The sequence below is a fragment of the Lissotriton vulgaris genome, chromosome 8 (assembly GCF_964263255.1).
Source record: "Lissotriton vulgaris chromosome 8, aLisVul1.2, whole genome shotgun sequence".
NCBI classification, from domain to species: Eukaryota; Metazoa; Chordata; class Amphibia; order Caudata; family Salamandridae; genus Lissotriton; species Lissotriton vulgaris.
This window is the reverse complement of record NC_141696.1, coordinates 1,396,144,179-1,396,167,243: the sequence shown is the minus strand read 5'-3', so window position 1 is coordinate 1,396,167,243 and position 23,065 is coordinate 1,396,144,179. Positions and strand designations below refer to the sequence as shown.

General features: G+C 48.0%; 1 protein-coding gene across 1 annotated transcript in view; it reads right to left on the bottom strand.

Annotated features, from left to right (window-relative positions):
• Positions 1-23,065, bottom strand: part of LOC147698809 (E3 ubiquitin-protein ligase TTC3-like) — a 1,497,644-nt gene that overhangs the window by 535,040 nt on the left and 939,539 nt on the right. Inside the window, exon 33 of the mRNA XM_086935406.1 lies at positions 3,319-4,189. Within this exon, the coding sequence (XP_086791532.1) occupies positions 3,319-4,189 (871 nt within the window). The remainder of the gene's footprint in view (positions 1-3,318; positions 4,190-23,065) is intronic.

The following is a 23,065-nucleotide window of genomic DNA, read 5'->3' as shown; positions in this document are numbered from 1 at the left end:
AGCTCCCTGGTGTAGCACTTAAGTTTCCCGAACTAGTGCTGAAATTGATTGACAGGGGTAAACAGCTTCAAGGAACACTCTGTACCTGTGCGTTACTTAAAGTGCTGCAAAGTGGTGCCTGCCAAAGAGGCAAGACCCCAAGACCCATTGAAGGACATGCCCATTAGAAAGCCTGTACATCGCCTGAGAACACAGTGGACCTCATCCAGGTATGTTTACGCAGGACAACCCTAGTACCAGCCATCCTGTCAAGGCAAACCATGCATCAGGCTCACACCCATTCTGAATGTCTCCACTGCTTCCACAACCGTCCCAGATGCTTGGAAACACGCAACTGTCCTCCCATTGCTGAATAAACCCTCTGCGGACCTTTCAACGGGTGCAAGCTATGGACTGATCTCCCTTCTATCATTCCCTCCCAAGGTCTTAGAAAAAAATCATCAACAGACACCTCTTCAAATACCTCAACGATCACCATCTACTCAAAATAACTCTGTAAGCTTTCAGACCCAACCACAGCACAGAAACTGCCCAGATCGGCATCACAGATGACATATGCATGACTCTGGATGGAGGAGTCATGACGGCTTTCATCCTCCTGGACCTCCCCACAACATTTGACACAGCCTCCCACCCCACCCCATCCTCATCCAACACCTACACAACATCAGAATCCAAGGACTCGCACTCCAATGGATCTACTCCTTTCTGGCTGGAAGGACCCAGGCAGTTAGCCTGGTACCATACGCCTTGGACGCCCACATCTGCTGAGTGTTGCAAGGATCCTCCCTGAGGTTGACACTCTTCAAAAGCATACATGATCCCTCTAGCCAGCATCATTCGCTCTCACAACATTAACGTCCTCTCTTATGCCAAAAACACAGAGCTCATTCTCTCCATCACACACAAGACACCCAGTACCAGATCAAGTTCAATGACTGAAATCGCCAACTGTCTGAATTGAATAACAATAAGATGGAAATTGTGATCTTTAGGAAGAGCACTTCTGCATAGACGCCACATAGTGGTCAACAGAGCTAAGACCGACACACACCCCACCACCGATGCGAAGAACTAGGGGATCATAATTGACTGCAAACTCAACATGAACGGCCGAGTCAGTGCCATTACCACCTAATGCTTTCATACCCTGAAGATACGACGGAAGATTTTCAAATGGCTTCCAGCTAGCACGCAGAAAAGTCATGCATGCCCTTGCCACAAGTAAGCTAGACTAAAGAAGCACCCCCATTCAAGAACCAAAAAAAATCACCCAAAGACAGCAGACCATTCAGAATTCGGCAGCCAGATTCACACACAACCTTCCACACGGCACTCGTATCACCCCACACCTGAAGGAACTACACTGACTCAATATACATAAACATTTTCAAGGCACTAGATAACACAGGGCCAGCATAACTCCACATCACATCTACTTTCACAAACCTTCAAAACACCTCTGCTCGGCTGAACTCCTACTTACAAATGTCCCCTCATACAGAAAACCAAATCTGGCAGTCAAGCCTTGACCTACATTGAAACTAAAGCATGGAAGCCACCTGCCACTACACATAAGAGCCTTCTCACTTTTTCAATTCTGCAAGAAGCTGAATACCTACCTTTTTGAGAAGTCCAACTGGGCCAGAGGTTTGACCAGACTCAGGTTTGACCTGCTCAGTGGTTTGACCTGCTCAGTGCAAGCATCCCCTTCTGGGTGACCGTGCACTCTACAAATCTGCATTACATAACAAACTGTGGTCGCCAGATCTGCTTGGATAACCTACTTGATTGCATCCTGCCCATCATGTACGTTTGTGCCAACGCGGCTCTAAAGTCCTTCATGACTGGCGGTAATATATTGCTGGATGTGTGTCAAAATGCATGTGTGTACCAGCTCAACAGACAGCCTGTTACAGATCGCAGTGCCAGTGCAGCAGACCACCACATACATTTACCATAGGTATCAATTCTTTTGGAATGGCTTGAACAAAAAGGCTCTATGGAGTGGAGTACATGCTGAGAAAATCTGGTCCCCTGCCTGTTCACAGGTGGGCAAAAACATGTTTTCGACCACGTAGCCATTAGAATATTGGTGGGCCTGCTGGCCAAGGCTGTAGAATTTCCATTAAAACATTTGTTTAGTCTCAATGCAGGGCAGTTATAATTCTAGTACTTCAGCTGCTCTCCAAACCACAACTTCAAATTAGGCAATTTCTTCCACTGGAGGAACATGAGGTGAGACAAGCTTTGCCTCATGAGAAGTATTAAGCCCACTGGCATTCTGCAAGTCAAGTTCTAAGGCATCATCTGTGTTAAGACGGGGGGCAAGACTTTCTCTCCTTCACAAACATCATTAAGCTCCTGTGGTGCACCCCGTTCTGGCACAGTATTACGGTCAGAGCCAAAAAGATATCAGACCCTATGTTGACAGCTGCTACACAGTAAAGGTGCAGGATTAGTCAGAGTGCATGATAACGGATCATGCCTTTGTAATCTGAAAAGGTTTAGTACTGGATCATTCTCTGACAACGGCAGTCGAGGTGGTCCGAACCGGCGGTGATCATGGGGCTGGAGTTGAAGCCTGTACCAGAGTTGGTACCAGCCCCAAGGGGACAGACTGTGCTGCAAAAGGATCAGCCAGCAGTAACCCAATTAGAGGACCTTGCGGTTCTATGGGGCCTCTAGCGTGGAAGCCAGTAGCACACAACGAAAATGTCCCGCATGGTATCTCTGAAGGCCTTGATCTGCTGTGGGGTTAACAATGGCCTGGAAAACTAAGGCAGCATGACAATCAAACTGAGGTCGGCTACAAGGCCAGTGGACTTGATTGAATGCAACTGACATTTCACACCCTTGCAACATCTCTTTGGATTCAGAGTAGCGGGATGGGATTGAATTCCGCTTCACTTTTTTATGCTTGCATTTGAACTCAGATATGCCAAAGGGCTTCCAGCAGTGAGTGGGAGCAGGACCTGCACGAGGGTTGCAACTTCTTTCTGTGTTCAATGGCACACAAATTAATCAATTGAGACAAATTAAGCCATCTAGCGGCGTACAGGAGCACTGCTATGAAAAATCCCCAGAACCAGTTTGGGAGCACTGCTATGAAAAATCTCCAGAACCAGTTTGGCACCTCAGGAATGTTATAGGGTGAGGAATCTGTGGTAGTCATCAGAACAATATATTGAAGTCTGTTGGCATACAATGCAGTGCAGTTCTCAACCCTGCATGTTATTTAGAGACGTATTCAAACAAAAAGAAATATTGACAACCAAATGCAATTTATACACTTTAAAAGAGATTCATTCATCTTACCTGCACTGCCACCATCCTCTTAAGAGAAAGATCTTTTCCAGAATTACCACCAATATCAACTGGTGAACTAGTGTCTGCATACAAGAATAAATTGTCTCCATCTGGGCTGAAATGGGGTTTTGGTGGATAATAAACATCATCATATATTTCTATTAGATCCGGTGCGATAACTGTAGAGGCAAAGTCTCCATCAAATACTGCTTCTGTACCATATTCCTGGACACCAGTCTCAGATTCTTCAACAGAGAACGACTGAACGTCAATGATATTTGGTATTGGTGCCATGAAAGTGTTTTCCTGAAAGTAAGGCTTTGTAGACACAGCTGGCAAAGCAACATCACTGGCAAAAGAAAGAGCAGATTTTTCTACACTGAAAACAAAGGACGCAGGTTGAGATTGCATAGTGGGAATTGAAATATCTGATATGTTAGCAGAGCTTATGCTGGTACCAGTGAACGAATTTGGCAACAAACTACTGGAAAATAGAGGAACGGTGGGGCAATGAACAGCTTCAGACAGAGGCTTGAATTCCTTAGCACCTGGGTTTAAAGTCCCATAACTTGGGACTGTAACGTTTTGTGCACTATTCGGAGACAAAGGATATGATGAAGTTTCACTATTGTTCTCTGTTAATCCCAAGCTCTCAGGCAGTCTAGTTTCAAATGTCTCAGACAAAAGGTTATGCTTCCTCAATCCAATTAGGTTGTCGTCAATCATAAAAAAATGGAATGACTCCAGCAAGAAAGGCTTTAATCCACCAGCTTCTTCCACTAACTTCTGAGCCTCCAGAGGGAAAAAATCATACTCTCCCACAAATTCCACGCTGTCCAGTTCAAGAGGACCATGTTTATCCAAGATTTGATAGAAATATCTGGGGCAGAAAAAAAAATAATTAGAAATAAGCTCCTTGTCTATTTTCTAAATACTTCATTGGGTAATATAGTTTGGTTGGACTTTTCATTTTATATCCAGAATTTCAATGAGAAATGTAGATACATAAAAGACAGACACAAAAAAAGCCATTAAAATAAGTGCATAAGGAGACGGATATGGGCAGCCACAGGAGAGTAGTATAAATAGGAAACCTGAATTTAAGAATTAAACATTTATGTTCAGACCACAGCAAAGGTTAATGGAGTGGGTCTCAGGGGATCTTATCAATAAACAGTAAACATTATGTGTGTGTAACTGTAATGAAATCCTAATAAACATACCACCCAACCCAGAACAACTGAAAGTATGTCACAAACAGGTAAAGTATATTCTAACCGTCACAGCATTTAAATTCTCACAACCAGTGTAAGGTAATGCCTCTTTTTGTATGGTCACCCCCAGATTATTTTTGACTGATGCTGCAGGTTTTTCAACTCAGAGTGCACTGAGGCCTTCTAACTAGACCTCCGTGCCAGGGACCTTACCCCAAAACGTGTATGTTACATTGGCTATACCCAATTGGCACAGGGTAGCTTACCTGTAAGTCCCTAGTATATGGTAGGCAGGGCCTGTCAGTTAGAGAGTCAAACCAGGGACTGCACCACTAGCTGTGCCACTCTGGGGGTGACAAAGTTAAAACAAATCTCCCAGTCCGCCACTGCAGACTAGAAGAACAGTTAGGAACTGCTAACTAGACTGACATTTATAACTATGTCAAAGTCAAATGTTCCCCTGAAACATGCAAGTCACCTTCAGGGCAGGCCTACTGAGCCCTAAGACACGGTGAACAATCTTTCACGGACAGAACATGTGTTATATGTGTTCTGACAGTAAAAACACAAAACTGTTTTTACTATGGAAATACTTTGTCACCCCCTCAGCTGTGCAAACTCCTGAATGGTGCTACCAAAGTTGATATTCCAAGACATCAAACAACTCATTACATTGAGGTCAATTTGGTTCTCAAGTAGGAATTAAATTAGCAAATTGCAGTTTGCAACTTTTACAAAGTTGCGACTTTGTTGCCTTTAATCTCCTGTGCCCTTAACAGTTGCACATGGAGCTTGAACTGGGAACAGTTTTCTGCACTCCTAGGGGAGGCGTGCTAACAACTCCCAGGAAAAGAGACAAATAGGGGCCCGCACTGGAGAAAGGTGTTACCTGCCTCCTGCCAGAAGCCACATGGGTGTTGGCCTGAAAAGCGAGCTTCAAAGCTGAAACCAACTTTGAAGAGCAAATGGAAAACACTTCGGAGAGAGGGACATCCCCATTGTTTAGGCAGAATAGCTAACACCCGGGAAGGAAAGGGGAAATGTGTTTTCAAACCCGTTTTTCAGGAGCATGTAGCCACACCTCTGGGATAAGCTAGGGCGCTCTCATAGCTCAGAAAGTGGTTCTGCCATCTTTGGAGTGAAAGGGTGATGCATTCCCAGGAAGTGGTCATAGGAGGGAGGGCTTTTTCTGAACAAAAATATTGCACCTTTGGCACGCAAATCTTATCTGGACTGGAGGAAGGACCAAAAAAGGACTGCCATGCTGCACCGTGGAACCGGCAAAGAGAGGCTGCATCGGCGTTGACTGCACCTGCTGACCCTTATGGCTAGGAAGGAGAGGGACTGTGCCCTCCATATCTTGCTCAAGAAGAACCCGTATCCAGAGCTCAGGCAAAGCAAAGCCAAGAATCTCAAAGGGTATGTTAGCGGACCTTCTGTTCACAGCACAGGGACACAACTGAGAAGCCTGTCAGGACAGGTTAGTAACCCAGACTCTTCAGGCCATCACCAACCTCCGCTGTGCAGCACCAGATACCAAGACCCGATGATTCACTTTGCACCAGAGTTGGCTGAGCCCGGGAGAGTTATCTTAGTGCAGCTTTATCGTTCAGAAGCAGAGTTATCGCCCAGGGAAGGATTTGACTGTGACAGCAATACAGGGCAACTGGTAGCCAGTGGGAACTGGACTTATACCAGCAATGGAATGAGTTTGAAGGACGTCAACACTGTGACCAGGACCCTCTAACCCCCTTCACGGACCTAGGAGTAGCCAGAGGAGGACTCATGTCAATCACATTGCATCCACAGCTTCCTTGGGCTTCTTCAGCATCCTTCCTCCCTTGCATCAGGACCACTTGCATAGGTATCAATTGGAAAGGGGATAAAGCGCCTGGAACTGCCTGAGGACTGCCTCACCAATAAAGGTAACCGATTCTGAGGTCCTTGCTGGTCCCGTTGACTGGCTTCCGACTGGATTTGGTCACCTAAAAGAACTATGTGACAGCAATACAACTAACCCAACTTTTTGGTGAAAAAATGTTAAGTGCGTTCAATTTGCCAGTGCTTGTTTGCAGTTGAGCAAAATGCTTTGATTTACAATACCTTGTAAATTCTATATTTCCAGAAACCTCTGATGGATATTTTTCTTTGTGCTGTCTAAAATGCATAAAAATGAATTTTTTACTGTAACTAAGCTACCACATCCCAGTTTAAGGCCTACCTTTATCACTGTTTCTGTCTGTACCAGGGTACACTGAGTGCAGTTTTACTTAAGAAATAAAAAGGAAAATGTGTGTTGGAACCCCTTTTGGAGGGCCATGGAGCAACGAGGGGTTACTGGGCCCAACCGAGCGGATTGTGGTCTTTTACTCCTGTTGTCCCAGAACCCGACTTAGTATGGGCCGAGTATCTGGGTCAGGTACTACCCCTTAAGCATGTGACTCTCAGTGATAGCTGGGTCAAGCAGTGCAAGGCACTTCAGGAAGAGTTAGGGTTAAAGTATGCTTAAGCTCATAACTCAAAATACTCACAGTGACCCCAAAAAAATCTTTGTGCAGCCCAATTCTTCGTTTGTTAAGAAAGTATTATACACAAACACAGCACACTAAATAGGTGACACAAAATTTGTCTGAAGGCTTGCGCTATGACGCTGAATGAAGCTGTGCCCCCCCCCCCTCTCCACACTAACCATCATGTCCATGGCAGATCATTATAGGTGATCCCCACAAGTGTTGCCCACACTAGTGATGTGCATCAAAGTCTGGAATTGGCTTTGAAAATTGCAGCTCTTTGGGTAATACTACAATGAACTCATGCAAGTCTCCCAGACTGCCTACAGCCCTTCCTAAAGTTTTATTCAACTGCAGCCTTCCGAATCGTTCTGGAGCTGGGGCATGCTCTGAGGTCAAGCATCAAGTCCTCCTGAATCCAACTCCGGAATTTGTAAAGTGCAAACTACTCGCCCCTAAAGGGTCTCAAGGTACGGGGTTCTGTTGGGGAGATTAAGTGAGCTATTGCCCAGAATTGCATGGTGCTAAGCTTAGCTGCCGCTAGGGATCGAAACGTGAGCCATGTGCTGCAGAGTAAGCCTCCCTAGCTGCGGCACCACACCTTTCCTTCCGTCACACCTCTCTCTCCTCTCCTGCAGTCATCCGGCAATGCACTGAGCTACAGCTACAGCTTGTGATGCAGCAGGTCAGGTTGATTTTCACAGTTCTTCCAGGTAAGCTGGTGGAGCAGCGGCAACGCTGCACAATGGCTTCTGACCTTGCTCAGAGTCCCTCATCTGGCTGCAGCGGCTACCCCGACATGAGCGATGGCCCAATGGTCCTAGTAGCTCCCTCCTCACATACAAGGGTCACAGGCGACGGCCCCAACAAGGTCAGATATACCGGAGCAGTGGCTTAAACAGTCCCAGCGGTCCCTTGCAGACACACAGTAGTCATAGACACGGGTAACAGTCCCAACAGTCTCAGTTGCAACAGGCAATGGCCTCAGCAGGTTCAGTGGCAACAGGCGACGGCCCGAGCAGTCCGATTGGCCTTCCTCTTGTACATAAGGGTTTACGGACGCTATTCGCGGACGGCTCTCTAGCAATAACAATACCGACTGAATTGGCAGCTCCCACTCTGCTCACTGGAATCTACTCTCAAGGATTTCTGCTGGGTCTCACTCCGTCAAGCCTCTCTGCTCCTCCTCACAGGGTACACTGGCCTTGCCAGGCAGGCTGGTGCTCCAGGCATAGGACAAGTGTTCTTGGCTTCCTGGGTGATGGCCCCTCACCCAGATGGCAGATTTGCAGATCTTGATCCCCAGCCCTGATTGCAGCAGCTCAAATCTTGGCAACTTTCTTTCACCTGATAAACAGTGCTGTTGAACAACTGGTCAGCCTTATGCTCCTACCTGTATAGTCCAACCCCAGGCACAAATATGTGTCTTCTTTGAAATTAGGTTTGAGTATCAGCTCCTTTGAAGGACTCTCTTCTCTGCACTGCCATTTGCCAAAGAGACAGTCGGCGACTGCAAGAGCGGCTTCAATTCTTACTGATGAACAACACAGTCCAAGGGTCGAACTGGCTATCACACCTACCACCAGCCCGTGCAGAAATATGCCTCATAACGGTTCAAAGGTCTAAAACATCCTCTCTATCAAGATTCCCTGGTCCACAGTGCCAACCTTATCAGTCCCACCATGTCCCCGACAATGAGCTCAGGCCTGTTAATGAGTAATTCTTCCAGGAAACAAAGATTCATTTAATGTGGACAGAGAACACTCTGCTCCCCTTCATTCAGTGTGTGCTTCTACCCTAGCCCTCAGGAATATCAGTAATGAATATCTCCTGTCGGGGGGCTACAGTTTTCACCCCTCCAGACCTCCTGTTTCCAATGGAACCACATAGGCCACCATATTACGTACATAAACAGGTACAAACATATCCCAGCATGCACACACAAGTATCATGCACTGTCTGGCGCTACACACAATCCTTGCTGGCCAAGGGTGAGTTATGTTCACAACCACTGAACTTTATATGAGTTGGCCCATAGGACTGTGACACAAGTAAAAAGGCACGTTCACTCTACTAATCACTATGAAACAAAACAAGTATCCTGCCACCACCGTGCTTGTGTCACTTAACTCCTGGAAAAGGCAATAGACCTCAACCATCACAAGGGTAGCTCTTAGGGCCTCCGTCACAGTCTAACAAGACTGCATTAGCATGACACAGGCCTAGGGCATGGAGCGCACACAAGATCCGTGTTCACCCATGACAAAAGTCATTACCATAGTGCCCGATATCCCTGCAGCTGGAACACCCAGGGCAAGGGAGCACATCTATAACCATGCAGGGGACTACTCCTCTATTCTAAAATCCAGCATATCTGAATTCCTAAATTGTGAAGTATCTCAGATATTGCCTAGTACACTTTAGGTGCTACTGATTGCACATCATTTTGGTACAAGAGTTGGTGACATATCTTTGTTATCATTTCACTAGCCACTTAAACGATTAATATTATTTGCTTTGACAACGGTTTACTGTATCATTGCTTACTGAAAAGAAATATGTTATTCAGTGCATCCTGGTCTACTGTCTGTATATAGTAACAACAATACTTGAGGAGGGTTACCTTATTTTGTTGGATCCTATTACTATCCAAAAGACAGAATGTTGCATTGCCAGGGTCTCACTCAGGTGTAAGACTCACGGGTACAAACACGCAGCATTACACACCCACAACCGGGGCCCATTAAAACGACAAACTATTTACAAATTTGACAAATAAGAATTGAACACCCAATCGGTCCTTAATAAAGGCCTAGGATTCATGCCAACACCCAGATTTGACAAGTTTCATTTATATTGTGAACTGGCTGCATTTTTCATAAATTACGACTAAAAGCACTCTTTGGAGAACAACTAAGTTAAATTGAACAACATGACACCAATTCTATACATAAATCACTAAATCCAAGTAATGCAGAAAGAACAGCACCAAAAGAACTAAAAAAATGACAGTGAAATCACTATCAAGCCAGTAGTTAAAGGGGGTGGCACGGTACTACAGACCACTACAGTTTACAGAATGGAATGCAGGAGGCTATTAGCAGATGAACCAACCTAAACCATTCTGAACAATGATCCAACCAACACATTAACAACAGATATCAATACGCTGATTGAAGAAGCAGAATGTGAGGGATGGATTAATAAGCAAGAAGGTGATTTTTAAGGAACAATCCCAGAAATCCACAAGAACCGAGAACCACCACCAGGTAGACCCATAGTCTCTGGGATAAGGTCCCTTATAGAACCATGATCACAATGCACAAGTTACTACTTGTGACCGACATATCTAAAAGATACATTAGTTAGTGATAGATTACTTACCTTAGAATATTCCCCAGGCGTCAGACTGGATCCGGAAAGTTTTCGCTTAGCAATATCCCTGCGTGCCGGTCGGTGGTGTTGTGCAGCTCCGCGTCTGTCACTGGCATCGTAAGCGCCGGGATGACGTCACAGAGACTACTTAGGCGCCACGATGCACGCTGACGTCAGTTCTGTACACTACTTTCCGCGCCGAAACACAGAGCCATGCAAGATACCGACCATTGGTGCCTAAAACTAGGGCCCTAAAAGGGGATTACCTTAACCCTAGTAATCAGTTTGATAACTGGGAGGATGGACGGGGCGGTAAGGAATCTATCACTAACTTATGTCTCTTACAGAGATATTGTTACACAAGCAGTAACTTGTGCATCTGAAAGAGACACGTTAGTGATAGATTCCTTACCTTGGAATAGATACCCCAGCAATACCAACCCCGGTGGTGGGTCTGCGAACAAGATTATACCAAAAAGTCACGGAGCACAGAACGGCCAAAGAAGCAGTCTCTCCGAACCAGACTATCAAGGCAGTAGTGCTTGGTAAACGTGTGCAACAAGGACCACGTAGCTGCCTTACAAATGTCCTGCAAGGGAACGCCTCGTCCCAAGGCAGTAGTGGCTGAAGTCGCTCTGGTCAAATGGGCGCGCAGCCCCACAGGAGGCTCCTTCCTGGCAGAGTAGTAACATGCTTTGATGCACAGAACGACCCACCGGGAGATTGCCCACTTGTGCACAGCCCGACCTTTTTTAGCGCCCACGCAGCCAACAAAAAGCTGATCATCCACCCAGAACTGCTGTGTACACTGCAGATAGAATGCAAGAGCACGTTTTGGGTCCAGACGGTGGAGCCTCTCCTCTTCCCTTGAAGGATACGGAGGCCGAAAGAAGGTGGGCAAAGTGATGGTCTGTCCGATGTGGAAGGGCATGACAACCTCTGGCAGAAAAGAAGGACGGGTCCTTAAAAGCACCTTGTCCGGTTGAACAGAAAAGAAAGGAAGTTTGGAAGAAAGGGCCTGTAGCTCACCCACTCTTCTGGCAGAGGTGATAGAAACCAGGAAAGCAGTCTTTAGAGTGAGAAGACGTAAGGGACAGTTCTGAAGGGGCTCAAAGGGAGCACACATCAGAAAAGGCAAGACAAGATTCATGTCCGACTGAGGCAATATGAAAGATACTGGTGTAAACGTGTGCGTAATGCCTTTAAGAAAACGGTTAACAACCGGGGACTTAAAAAGGGCAGGCTGATCTGGTAGCCGTAGAAAGGCGGAGATGGCTGAAAGATAACCTTCGATAGTGCCCATAGCAGAGCTCTGCTGGGCCAAAGAGAGAAGGAACAGAAGAACCTCAGAAAGAGGGGCAGAAAGGGGATCCACAGCCCTCGCTGTGCACCATGCCACAAATCTGTTCCACCTGCAGGCGTATACCGACTTAGTGGAGGGACGCCATGCAGCCAGAATGACATCACAGACTTTGGGAGGAAGATCGAAAGTTGTCAACTGTCGCAGCTCAATCTCCACGCATGGAGGTGGAGGCTGGACAGGTTCGGGTGGAGGACCGTCTCCAGCTGCTGAGACAGAAGACCCTCCCGAACAGGCAGTCGGATCGTGGGATCAATCGCCATGTTGAGTGACTCGGGATACCAGTATCTTCGTGCCCAATCCGGAGCCACAAGGATGACTTGGGCCCGGTCGCGTCAAATCTTCTTCAGCACTCAGGGCAGAAGTGGTATAGGCGGAACGGCGTACAACAGACCGCAGCTCCACTCGCGTCGAAAAGCGTCTCAGAGCGAGTGCCGCATTGGAAATTCCAACGCGGAGAACTGATGAAATTGCGCATTCTCTTCGGTGGCGAATAGATCTAATCAAGGGTCTCCCCCACTGCAGAAAGAGACCATGCGCCACGTCTGAGTTCAGACACCATTCGTGATTCATCATGCACCAGCGGCTGAGTTAGTCTGCCCTGGCATTCAGAGAACCTGCCAGCAACATAATGCCTTTATGTTCTAGTCATGTCCAGAGGCGCAGAGCCTCCTGACATAGGGTCCACGACCTCACCCAACCCTGTTTGTTGCAGTACCACATGGCGGTGGTGTTGTCCATGAACACCTGCACTACACTACCCCGGACAGAGGGAAGGAATGCTTTCAGTGCAAGTCGGATTGCCAGAAGCTCCAAAAGGTTGATATGGAGCCGGGACTCCGCCGGAGACCAGAGGCCTCTGATATCCTCTCCCATGTGGCCGGCCCATCCCAGGAGGGATGCATATGTCACCACTGTGTGCTCCGGTTGCAGAAGGGAGAGGGATCTGCCATTGTCTCAATCGCAATTTGTGAGCCACCACTGCAATTGTCGTGCAGTGCCCTCCGAGATCTGGACGGGATCTAACAGGTTTCCCGGATGCTGTGCCCACTGGAACTTCAGGTCCCACTGTAGAGCCCGCATACACCATCTGGCATGTTGCACTAGCAGCATGCAGGAGGCCATTAGGCCAAGGAGCCGGAGGGTCATCCTGACTGAAACCCGGGATAGAGGCTGAAAGATCGGAATCATAGCCTGAATATCCCGGACTCGCTGTTAGGGAGGATAAATCCAAAACTGCACCGAATACAGAACCGCACCGAAGAAGGGGAGCTTCTGAGAGGGACTCCGGTGCGACTTCGGCACGTTGATGGAAACCCCCAGCAAATGCAGGAGGTCGTCTGTAGTCTGGAGGTGGGAGACGACTGCCTGGGGTGAGCCCACCTTCAACAACCAGTCGTCGAGATAGGGAAAGACTGGAACCCCTGATCTGCGCAGATGAGCTGCCATCACCACCACCGCCATCACTTTCGTGAACACCCGAGGGGCGCTGGTAAGGCCGAAAGGGAGCACAGTAAATGGAAAATGCTCATGGCCTACTGTGAACCGCAGGTAACGCCGGTGGGCCGGCAGGACAGGGATGTGGAAATAAGCGCCCTGCAAGTCCAATGCTACCATCCAGTCTCCAGGGTCGAGAGCAGACAAGACCTGAACAAGCGTCAACATTTTGAACTTCTCCTTCTGGAGGAAGCCGTTGACGTCTCTGAGGTCCAAGATAGGGTGCAGGCCCTTGTACTTCTTGGGGACCAGAAAGTAGAGGGAGTAACAACCCTGACCTATTTCTGGCCCAGGAACACGCTCGATGGCCCCTTGGCCAAGAGGGCCTTAACTTCCTTCTGAAGAAGCATCAGATGGTCCCGCGACATGTGGTGGTACCAAGGTGGCATGGCTGGTGGGGTAGTCTTTAAGGGGAGGGAGTAGCCCGTCTGACTATTTGCAGCACCCAAGTGTCCGAAGTGATGTTGCGCCAGAGGGGGAGATGATGGCGTATTCGTCCGCCCACCCCACTGGGGTTTGAGAGGCCTAAAAGATCGGACTAGGAAGTTTGGCCACGAAAGGAATGCAAAGCAGAAGGCGGAGGAGGCCGAGCGGCCCAAGGACTCGGCTGTAGCCCAAAAGTCCTTAAAGCGCTCCACCGCACTATCTGCTTTGTTGCCAAAAAGGTGAATGCCATCAAAGTGTTCTGGACATCCCCGGAGAAGCCAGTTGTTCTAAGCCAGGCGCGGCGCTGAAGCGCCACTGTTGTACAAGTTACTTACCTTCAGTAACAATGCATCTGGTAGAGATGATTCTAGCTGCAGATTCCTTAACGTACGAGTTACTTACCTTCAGTAACGATGTATCTGGCAGAGACAATTCTAGCCGCAGATTCCTTCACGTAGAATTATCCTCAGGCGTGACACTGGATCCGGAAAAACTCTTTGCCACAACAACCCTGAGCGCCGGGTGGACTGCATCAAGCGACCCCACCCATGCGTCGTCCGCGTATGTGATGTACACGGGGTCACATAAGTCCCACATCTGCGCGCCTACGTAAGTTTTCTTCGGAGAACTTTTCAGCGCCACAACGCGGAGCCAGCAGAGAAACTGTGGAAGCATGGGAACAGTGTGGGAAACAGCAGAAAAATGGAAAAGAAACAGGAATAGTGACTAAGAACACCATAAGGAGCAGTGCCAACACTGCAGTACCCAAAAGCAGGGAAAGAAGAAAGAACAGAGCACAGCCCAGAGCAGCCACCCTGCCAGTTATAAAAACAGTACCCCCTTTAAGACAAGGAACGTATGCAAAAATGTCATAACATGTAGCAGGACTACAACCCAGACTAAGACCCATGAAGCGGAGCCAGTTCCAAGACAAATCGGGAACGACAGACCTCCAATGCAATCCCAGCACAGAGTGTGGAAACCCCCCCAAGGGAACCAGGGCACAGCCAAATGACCCAAACCCAGAGGGTAGCAGAGGGCAGGACCCTTAATAACAAAGAGGGAGTGAAGGGACGAGAGTAAGGGCAAGCCTCAACCTCTGAGTAACCTGAGCAGAGGGGCACGGGAGTACCTATAGACACCTCCTCCAAAGTGCCAAAGAGGAGGAGAGGAACAAGACAAATCATCCTGTCAAAAGAACGAAAGAATGCACTCACAGAAGACCTAGCCACACACCTGGAGGCGAGTGCAGAAGCCAAAGGTCCTCGCAGAATGGGGAAGAAGGGCGGGCCGTGAAGGAATCTGGGGCTAGAATCGTCTCTACTAGATAGATCGTTACCGAAGGCAAGTAACTTGTATATCTGATAGAGATTACTAGCCTCAGATTCCTTCACATAGAATAGATACCCTAGCAATACTCACGGGGCAGGAGGGTCTGCGAAAGGACCCCACCAGCCTGGGCATCACAGAGGGTTCTACAGGGGACCAGAGCCACGGACAAGGCGAAAAGCCTGTCCCTCCCAGGCAAGAGGAACCCCAAGACGCAGAACACCACCGACCCTAAGAAGGATGTAGGAAGAACAAGCATTTGCAATGCAATCGGTCTCGCCTTTGAGACCTTATATGCATTTTGCTATGCAGCACCTTAGTCTGGGTGCTGAAACATCTACTGTTCTTCAACATAGAGCGAATGTAAGCACCAAATTGCGTGACACACCAGGTATGGGAACACGTGGAGAGAAATATTGCCTTTCAGCAGGAAATGGTATAGTCCAAAGCTCTGTTTTTAATATAAAAGCAGGGCCTTCAGTGGTCATATCACTGAACAAACAAGATTTGAAAAATAAGTAATTGTCTACGGGTGCTCGTGGAAGACAATTTCTATGGACTGGAATCTAGAGAATGCTAAAGTGATTCTGGTATTTTACTATCTCTGCTGGTCGTTTTCCATCAAGAAAGTTAAATAGAGGCAGGTGCCAGAACATTTTTAAAAAAGAAAGTCCCTCAGCAGAAAGCTGTAGGAAGGTGGATATCTGACTATGGTTGCCCCCAACTTTTTGCCTGGTGTTTAGCTGGTTTTTCGACTTAGTTGACCTGGGGCCCTGCTATTCAGGACCCCAGGCCCACTGCTCTCTCTGTAAAATGGATTCCATGTACTCTAGGTACATATCTAATTGGATACTGAGTCACCGTATCAGCCCCCGTACAGTGTACCTTAGGTACCCAGGGCATAGGTGCACCCAGGGCCTACCAGGGGCTGCAGCATGTATTATGCCACCCCTGGCTGGCCATCCAAATCTGACACAACTGGCTGATCAATCAGCTAGGGCAAGGTGGTGTAAACACCCTTTGCTTTAGATATAGTATCTCTATATCTAACCCTAAAATTGACACATATACTCCTATAAGTCACTCCTAGGGCAGGCCTTAATAATCCTGGAGGCAGAGTGCTTGGAATTATGTGAGATAGTGCTCTGGCATGAGCTCAGCCTGTCTACAGCTTTCGGAACCAAGTCCTTTAGCTGTTTCCATGATAACGCTATACCATATACTCTTAAGTGCATTATAATCCTCGCGGTTATTGCTAACTTTGGCATAGCATTATCAAAACATGTCGAGTAAGGTGTCACACGAATTGGAATACTACCCCCTCGCCAATTCTGGGGACGGGGGTAGCATTCCACCCTTCTAGAGGGACACGACATGTACATAACTGTGAACCCGGGTTAAAGTTAACCCGAGCCTCAGCATCACAAAATGGATGCTGCCACCACAGACAAAAGTCTGACCTCCTGCTGCTGGGAGTCCTTCCAGCGAGGGAGCCTTGGACAAAGGGTTTCCTGCCTTGGGAGGTGCTAGCGCCACCCCAGACAGGATTTTGTGTATTGGGTAGGACAGGGTTGAAAGGAATGAGACATGCCTGGGGCACACAAGGTGTCCCTGTGCATACACCGGTCTAAACCAGTTCCTGGGGCTCTCCAGCCCCAGCTCTGGCGCAAGACCGGACAAAGGATAGGGGGTGTAACCACCCCCCTTCCTGGTCCCACCCATAGGAGGGACCTAGTCGTAGTACAGCCCCCTTTAGCAGGATAAAGGTAGGAGCTGGTCCCATTCCGAGTTAGATTATCCTGAACAACTTAACAAGAAGAAACTCTGGACTTCGACGTTCTGCTCCACAGAAGACTGAAGAAATCTCCCTTGTGGGCAAGGAGTGTCCACCCTGCACAAGCAGGCAGCATCAGCGTCCAGCGGCTTGCCTTTGTCGTCTTCCCTCGAGGATCCAGACTTCAGAGCCCGACGAGACCCGGATTCCCAGACCTCTCCGACCTCTACCTACATCTGCAGCACAGCTGAGATCCGTGGGTGCGACGAGACACGTGGGACCGGCCATCTTGAAAGAAGCAGCACTTCGCTCCAGCACGACCTCTTAGGTAACCTCATCCAAGTGCTTTGGGGACTGAGAAGCCCCGACCCCGAGCAGCTCCTGCACCGAAGACCAGCCCTCCAGCATCTACGAGATCTGCGTGGGGCCCTTCTGCCTGTTTGCTGCTCGACGCGTTGTCTGGTCACTTGCTGGCTGGCTAGTGACCTCCTAGACAACGAACCTTGACATCTTCACTGCTTTTCTGGTTGCTCCAGCCTGGCCCTTGCTCCCTTCCAAAAGAGCAGCACCTCGGACCCTCCAGACGCCGCGTGGGTGGCCTTTGCCAAGGCCTGTTGACTCCAAATCCGGATCCGACACCGCCGACAGCGAGAGCCTGCGTGGGACAGCTCGTGCCTCCATCCTGGTCGTCGAAGACACCACCTGGTCCACGTGGCTGAGGAAACAAGTGTCCACTCTCACCTGATCGCGATGATGACATCTGGTTCCACTCCTGGTTCCACTCCAGTCACTGGCTAGTGACTTTGAACATTGTCCCCTCTGCTTTCAGGTTCTCCTCTTCACTGATCCACCCTTGGATCACACCGGACATCTTCCTCCTGATCGCCTGCAGCATCTTTTCTTCCAGGCTCCATATACTTCAACGCAGGAACCCGACACGACTTCGCACCTATGCACCCGCAGCCTGTGGGTGAGGTTACCCGAGCATTCCGGTGCTCAAGGGTAGATTGACTCTCCTAGTGTCCAGTTCCACAGACGTTTTAGTCCCACATAGTCAGGATTGTCCGTACTCACCTTTTTCTTGAACTGTACTGTCCATAGACACTGTTACGCATCTCGCGTGTGAGTTCACACTCTGCCCATGCGTTCCGTGGGCTTCCTATTACTTACCTAGAGTTAGTGTAGCGTGGTCCCAGCAATCCTACAGCCTCTGGACAGCTCCATTCCTTTTATCGACTTTCACATTCCACTTACTTAGTATATGGTTTGTCGTGCCCCTAGGGCAAGATTGTAATTTGTGCAACTTAAACGTATTTTTCCTAAGAGATTGTCATGTGCTTAGCCCTCTGAACTCATTAAGAGTTCAGAGGTGTATGTTAGTTAATAAATATATTGTTTATTTTCATAACAACCTGTGTGGTGTCCTTTCACTTGGTATTCAAGGGGTTCTATGTGGTAAAACAGCTGGCTTCACATGCCAAAAGAGTTTAGCCTAAGACTGCTTTGTCCATGCTACCATTAGGATAGCTGGTCTATAAGGTTGACTTTACAAGCAATCACCATAAGGGTTGTTTGGACTGATACAAGGTGATCACTAGAACTAGTGAGCATCATATATCAGGCCAACTTCTCACAAAAGTAATTTTGGTATTTTACTGACCTGTGCTGGTCTTGTTCTATAAAGACAGTTAAATAGAGGCAGTTAAACGGAAAACAAAAATGTCCCTACATGGAAACAGAGAATTCCTAATCTCCAGAGCCCACTAAGTACACACACATATAAGTGTATACCAAAGTATATACTAAAGTATATACAAGAGGTCTCGGATGCTCAACCTAATCAATGTAACATAAGCTTGGCAATCATGAAAGGATTGATTCAGGCTTTCACTCTGCTCACCAGATCTTCGGTCACCTAGAGAAGAAAAGCACTGCATGTGCATACAACTAGGTCCATTTGAGGGGACCCAACCCAGCTGCCACCTCTGCAAAGGCCATCAGAAACAGTAGACAATAATTGTGTCACAGTCTGAATACACTGCTGAGACAATTCACGTACATGTGTCTGCTCCTCAAACGTGAAAGACCAACAGGGCTGGAAGATACTGCTCCACCAAAGAACTAATATGAAACATAAGAGCAGCTGGGGTCTCCACATCCCCCCCATGAGCTTTGTGACTGTTCATTGTGTGGAGAATGACCACGTGGTCTGCGGGAGAAGGGCAAGCCAGTAAAGAGTTAGGAATACTGCTGACAGCTACATTCAACCGTATAAATGGGACCACTCCAAAAGAAGTCATCTAAAGTCGCACCCCACAGTAAACTGCTGGCATCCATAGTGACCAGCACAGGCATCTCTAGGGAAGAGAAACACCTTGCATAAACTCCGTAAGCAGGAGCCTGGACAGCTCAGCATCCCACAAGCTGTCAGTTACCAGCAACTTACACATGAAAAATGGAAGCCAGTAATGGAACAGATGCCATGCATGGAAACTCCCGGGAAGGAAACCCCACAGAAAAGTCGACATGCAGGAGACCCGCAGAATGAGAACACGTTACCATGAATGATGCTCACAAGGTACCATCCCCACAGGATACCTTTGGCATACCCTGCCCCCTTGAACTCCGAGCTGCTTCCCTGGGCAGAGCTCGATCCTGTGCCAGCAATGCATAAAGGTGATGTTGCAGTCAGGATGCTCTCAAGTAAACAATTAAAAAGAGAGAGGGAGATGTCACCAAAGAGTCTGCAAGGGAGACACAATAATGCGGCTGACTCCCTCTCAGACCCTGGGAGTAAATTATGGCAGGTTTATGGAAAATTACAAAGGACTCTTGGGGACACTTGACTCAAGCCTGCCTTGGTAGTGGAAACAGAACGGAAGTGGGTCAGCAAACAGATATGACAGAGTTGTGAGGAATCCCCACCAGGGGAGCTAGCCTCATGGTCAAATCCCTCGGGGAAGATAGTGGCAGCCCAGCTTGTCATACTGTAGAAACTGCTTGTGGGCCGGTAAACAGTATTGTTAAGGTGGGACACTTGGAAATTGCAACCAAAACTACTCCAAGTAGACCAACATAATAATGTTCTGCAAGGTGTTCATCTAGAAGCACACTGTTGTTTTGCTGCAATGACTGTGACAAATCGCACACATGCAGGAGTTTGCAACGCTGCTGCCTGTGATGCAGTTTTTCTGTGTCTATGAGCAAAGTTTGTGGTACATCAGATGTGTGTCCAGGTGAATGGGATTGTGCACTGCTGCTGCTATTACCAGTGATGTACATGTTTTGTATCATTATACAACAATTGAAAAGATTTGCATTAGCAGTGCTTGTTATTTTAGTGATCAGAGCTCTTACGGGCCTTCCTATGCCCTCATCAAGTGTGATAACAACCAACTATCATCTCCCACTGCTTCCCATGCGCCATAACATGCACTGACATACACATTCAGTGACTAAGGCGAGTGATGCAAGGGTTGTGGATAGCTGTTCCTCCTAGTTCCCTCTATATAGTAGAGCAATTCACAGTTTCTGCATATTCCACTCCAGCATCACACACACGCCATGTATACACAACTTACTCCCAAGGACCGATAATTAACAGCCCGGAGGATTACTTCTGTGACACATCATGTGTTTGAGGGCGGAGTCATGCAACTCAGTGACACAGGACATCATGTCCAACATACAGCAAATTGTCGAGTGTGGGTATTCACAACACGAGCCTCCAATGATGAGGGAATCCTTAGCAAATGATGAATGGAGGGGTAAAGGAGCAGATGCATGAGTTAAGGCTCGATGGATGTATAACTACATGCTATGGGTGATGGGTATGTGTGTAGGGCAGCGCACACCCACAGCTAGGAAACAATCAGACTGTAAACTGGAAAGTGTAAAAATTAAAAACAAGGCAGCAGGCTTTTCCATCAATGGGCTCAGGATATAAAGCAACAGCACCGCACCCATCAGGACTGCTCCCAAGGGGTGTTGCTTCCATTGGTGTCTAGAGGCCTGATGGGCCCACTGAACCCTGAAAACTACTGTATTTCACAGTTCAATCAGCAGCCAGGGGACCCATCTCCTTCCATGCACTAGGGCCTGTGACAAGCAGGCTATGTATGCCACAGCTGTCCCATTACCGCTGCTCCAATTTAGGAAAGAGTTGAGGACGCACCTCATTAAAAAGCAATACACCCATATGAATTAGCTGTTCACAAACCAGCTATCACTTCACTTTGAGCTGGGGGCGAATAAGGAAATTCAGCATTTAGAAACACAATTATTAAAGCTCAAATACAAATGTGTGTGGTGCTTAAAAGAGAAGGGATGTCTGCATCCCTTAAACCCAAGGGTTGTTTGCGTGTGCTTAGAGGCTTGTGTCAGTTACCACTTCACACTTGTGTTTGACTGACCCTGCACAGAGCTACCTTCAGGCGAGGCTCGCACTATAGAAATAACACATACATGCGAAGGACAGACAGATTAATGCATGGACAGACTAACAGCTGAAGGAATAAACAGCCGAATGAATTGATGGACAGATCTGTAGAAACATACATACATTTAATCTGAACAGATGCATTCATGAGCAGACACGTTGATGAAGTTATAGGCTAATAGTTAATGAGTTACTTACTAGAAATAGTAAGATAAATGTTGCTTCACATCCATACTTCATGAGCGGTTTGGAAGGATATGGTAAATCTTATAAGGCTTATATTCAGAAACCCATTCGCTGAAAATAGTGAACCTTGTTTTCTACGTTTTTCATTCCATTAAACGAGCAGGGCTGCAAGGCCAGGCTTGCACGCAATGAGTACATGTATAATAAACAGGTTTATGAATTGTCCGTAGTGGCAGGCAGGCGCTGTCCTTCCCGAAGACAAAAGAAGCGAGCAGGGACAACACAAACTAACTACAGGGATCACAACGTAAACCGACAATCTTTGCTGGTGTGGCTTTGAAAAGAATGCTCTGTGTAAGAGCTAAGCGTAAAACAAACACAGAGAAAGTTTGTACGGACATCAGACAAGAGGTACACCTCTGTGTGCATGCAAAGGGGTGCTTGTAGTAAGTAAGGTACTCACTGCCGCCAGGCTCCACGGCGGATAGTCAGCGTCTGTACTGAGTGCTCACTCTAAACAGAGTACTACAGACTCCTCTTTCAAAGTGAAAGGACGCGCTTTGAAAGCTCGGGCCAGAGGGGAGGAGTCTGAGCGTCAACGTAAGCCAGATGGCTCAGAGACAACTCGGACGGCGTACCACGGACGCAGCCTTTCAACGCTGCAAGCTAAGCTCTACCTCGCTGTTTTGCAAAGTTAAATTACTCCTTTCTCCACTGTGCCGTGACTTTTCCATTGCCCTGGCAAGAGGCTCGCGCTTCTAAGCATCTCTTTATACGATCCAGGAGGTAGGTACTACTTCCAAAAAACAAACATGACGAATCCAGCAATGCAGGGGGAAAACCAGGAAACGCTCCCCGCCCCCTCTTCTGTCCAAGTAAAGCACTGGCCAAGTTTTCAGAGTTTCGCTGGGAGTACAGGGCAGCACTTTTGTTCTGTCCTTTGAGCGCGCCTTGGAAGAGACGCGGGGGGACAGGAGCATGACGCCCTGAGCGTGCACGTTGGCGTTCCCTGCGGCTCACACGTTCACAGACCGGTGTATGCTCGTGCACCGGTCTGTACCACTTGGGAGTCCTTCACAACGACAATAAGGCTCGCCAGCGGTAGCGCGCTTCGCGCTGCAACGCAGGCGAGCCTTAAAAGGAGACCGAAGAAGCCCAGACACTCACAACAGGAGAGCCTAGGGCAAGGCGAGAGAAGCCGAATCACCTCACTGCATTACAGGGCAACAGAGCTTCCATCCAATGCCAGGACAAGGAAGATGAAGAAGAAAGCCTAGAGGGCCCAAGGAAACAAGGGAAAAGAAGTCGAGCCCACCCTAGACGGAAGTCAACAGACCAGACAGAGCGGCACCGACAGTAATAAGCTGCCAAAAGCAAGAAGAGCAGCCCGGGCCCCAAGGAAACAGGGAAGGCAACACCTGACAAGGGATCCGTGCACACAGCCTATAAAGCAATAGAAACATACATAAACACCACGGAGAGCATGGGCCCGAAGACGACCTAAACTCCGTAGCAGAGTGCAAGCTATATAACAGTTACCACAACCCCACATAGGGTAAGTTAAGTCCCAAGAAATGGGAAACCTCTTTGGAAGAAACTTCTGTAGCAGAGGAAGGAACAAAAGAGCCACGGGGGAAAACACCCCAG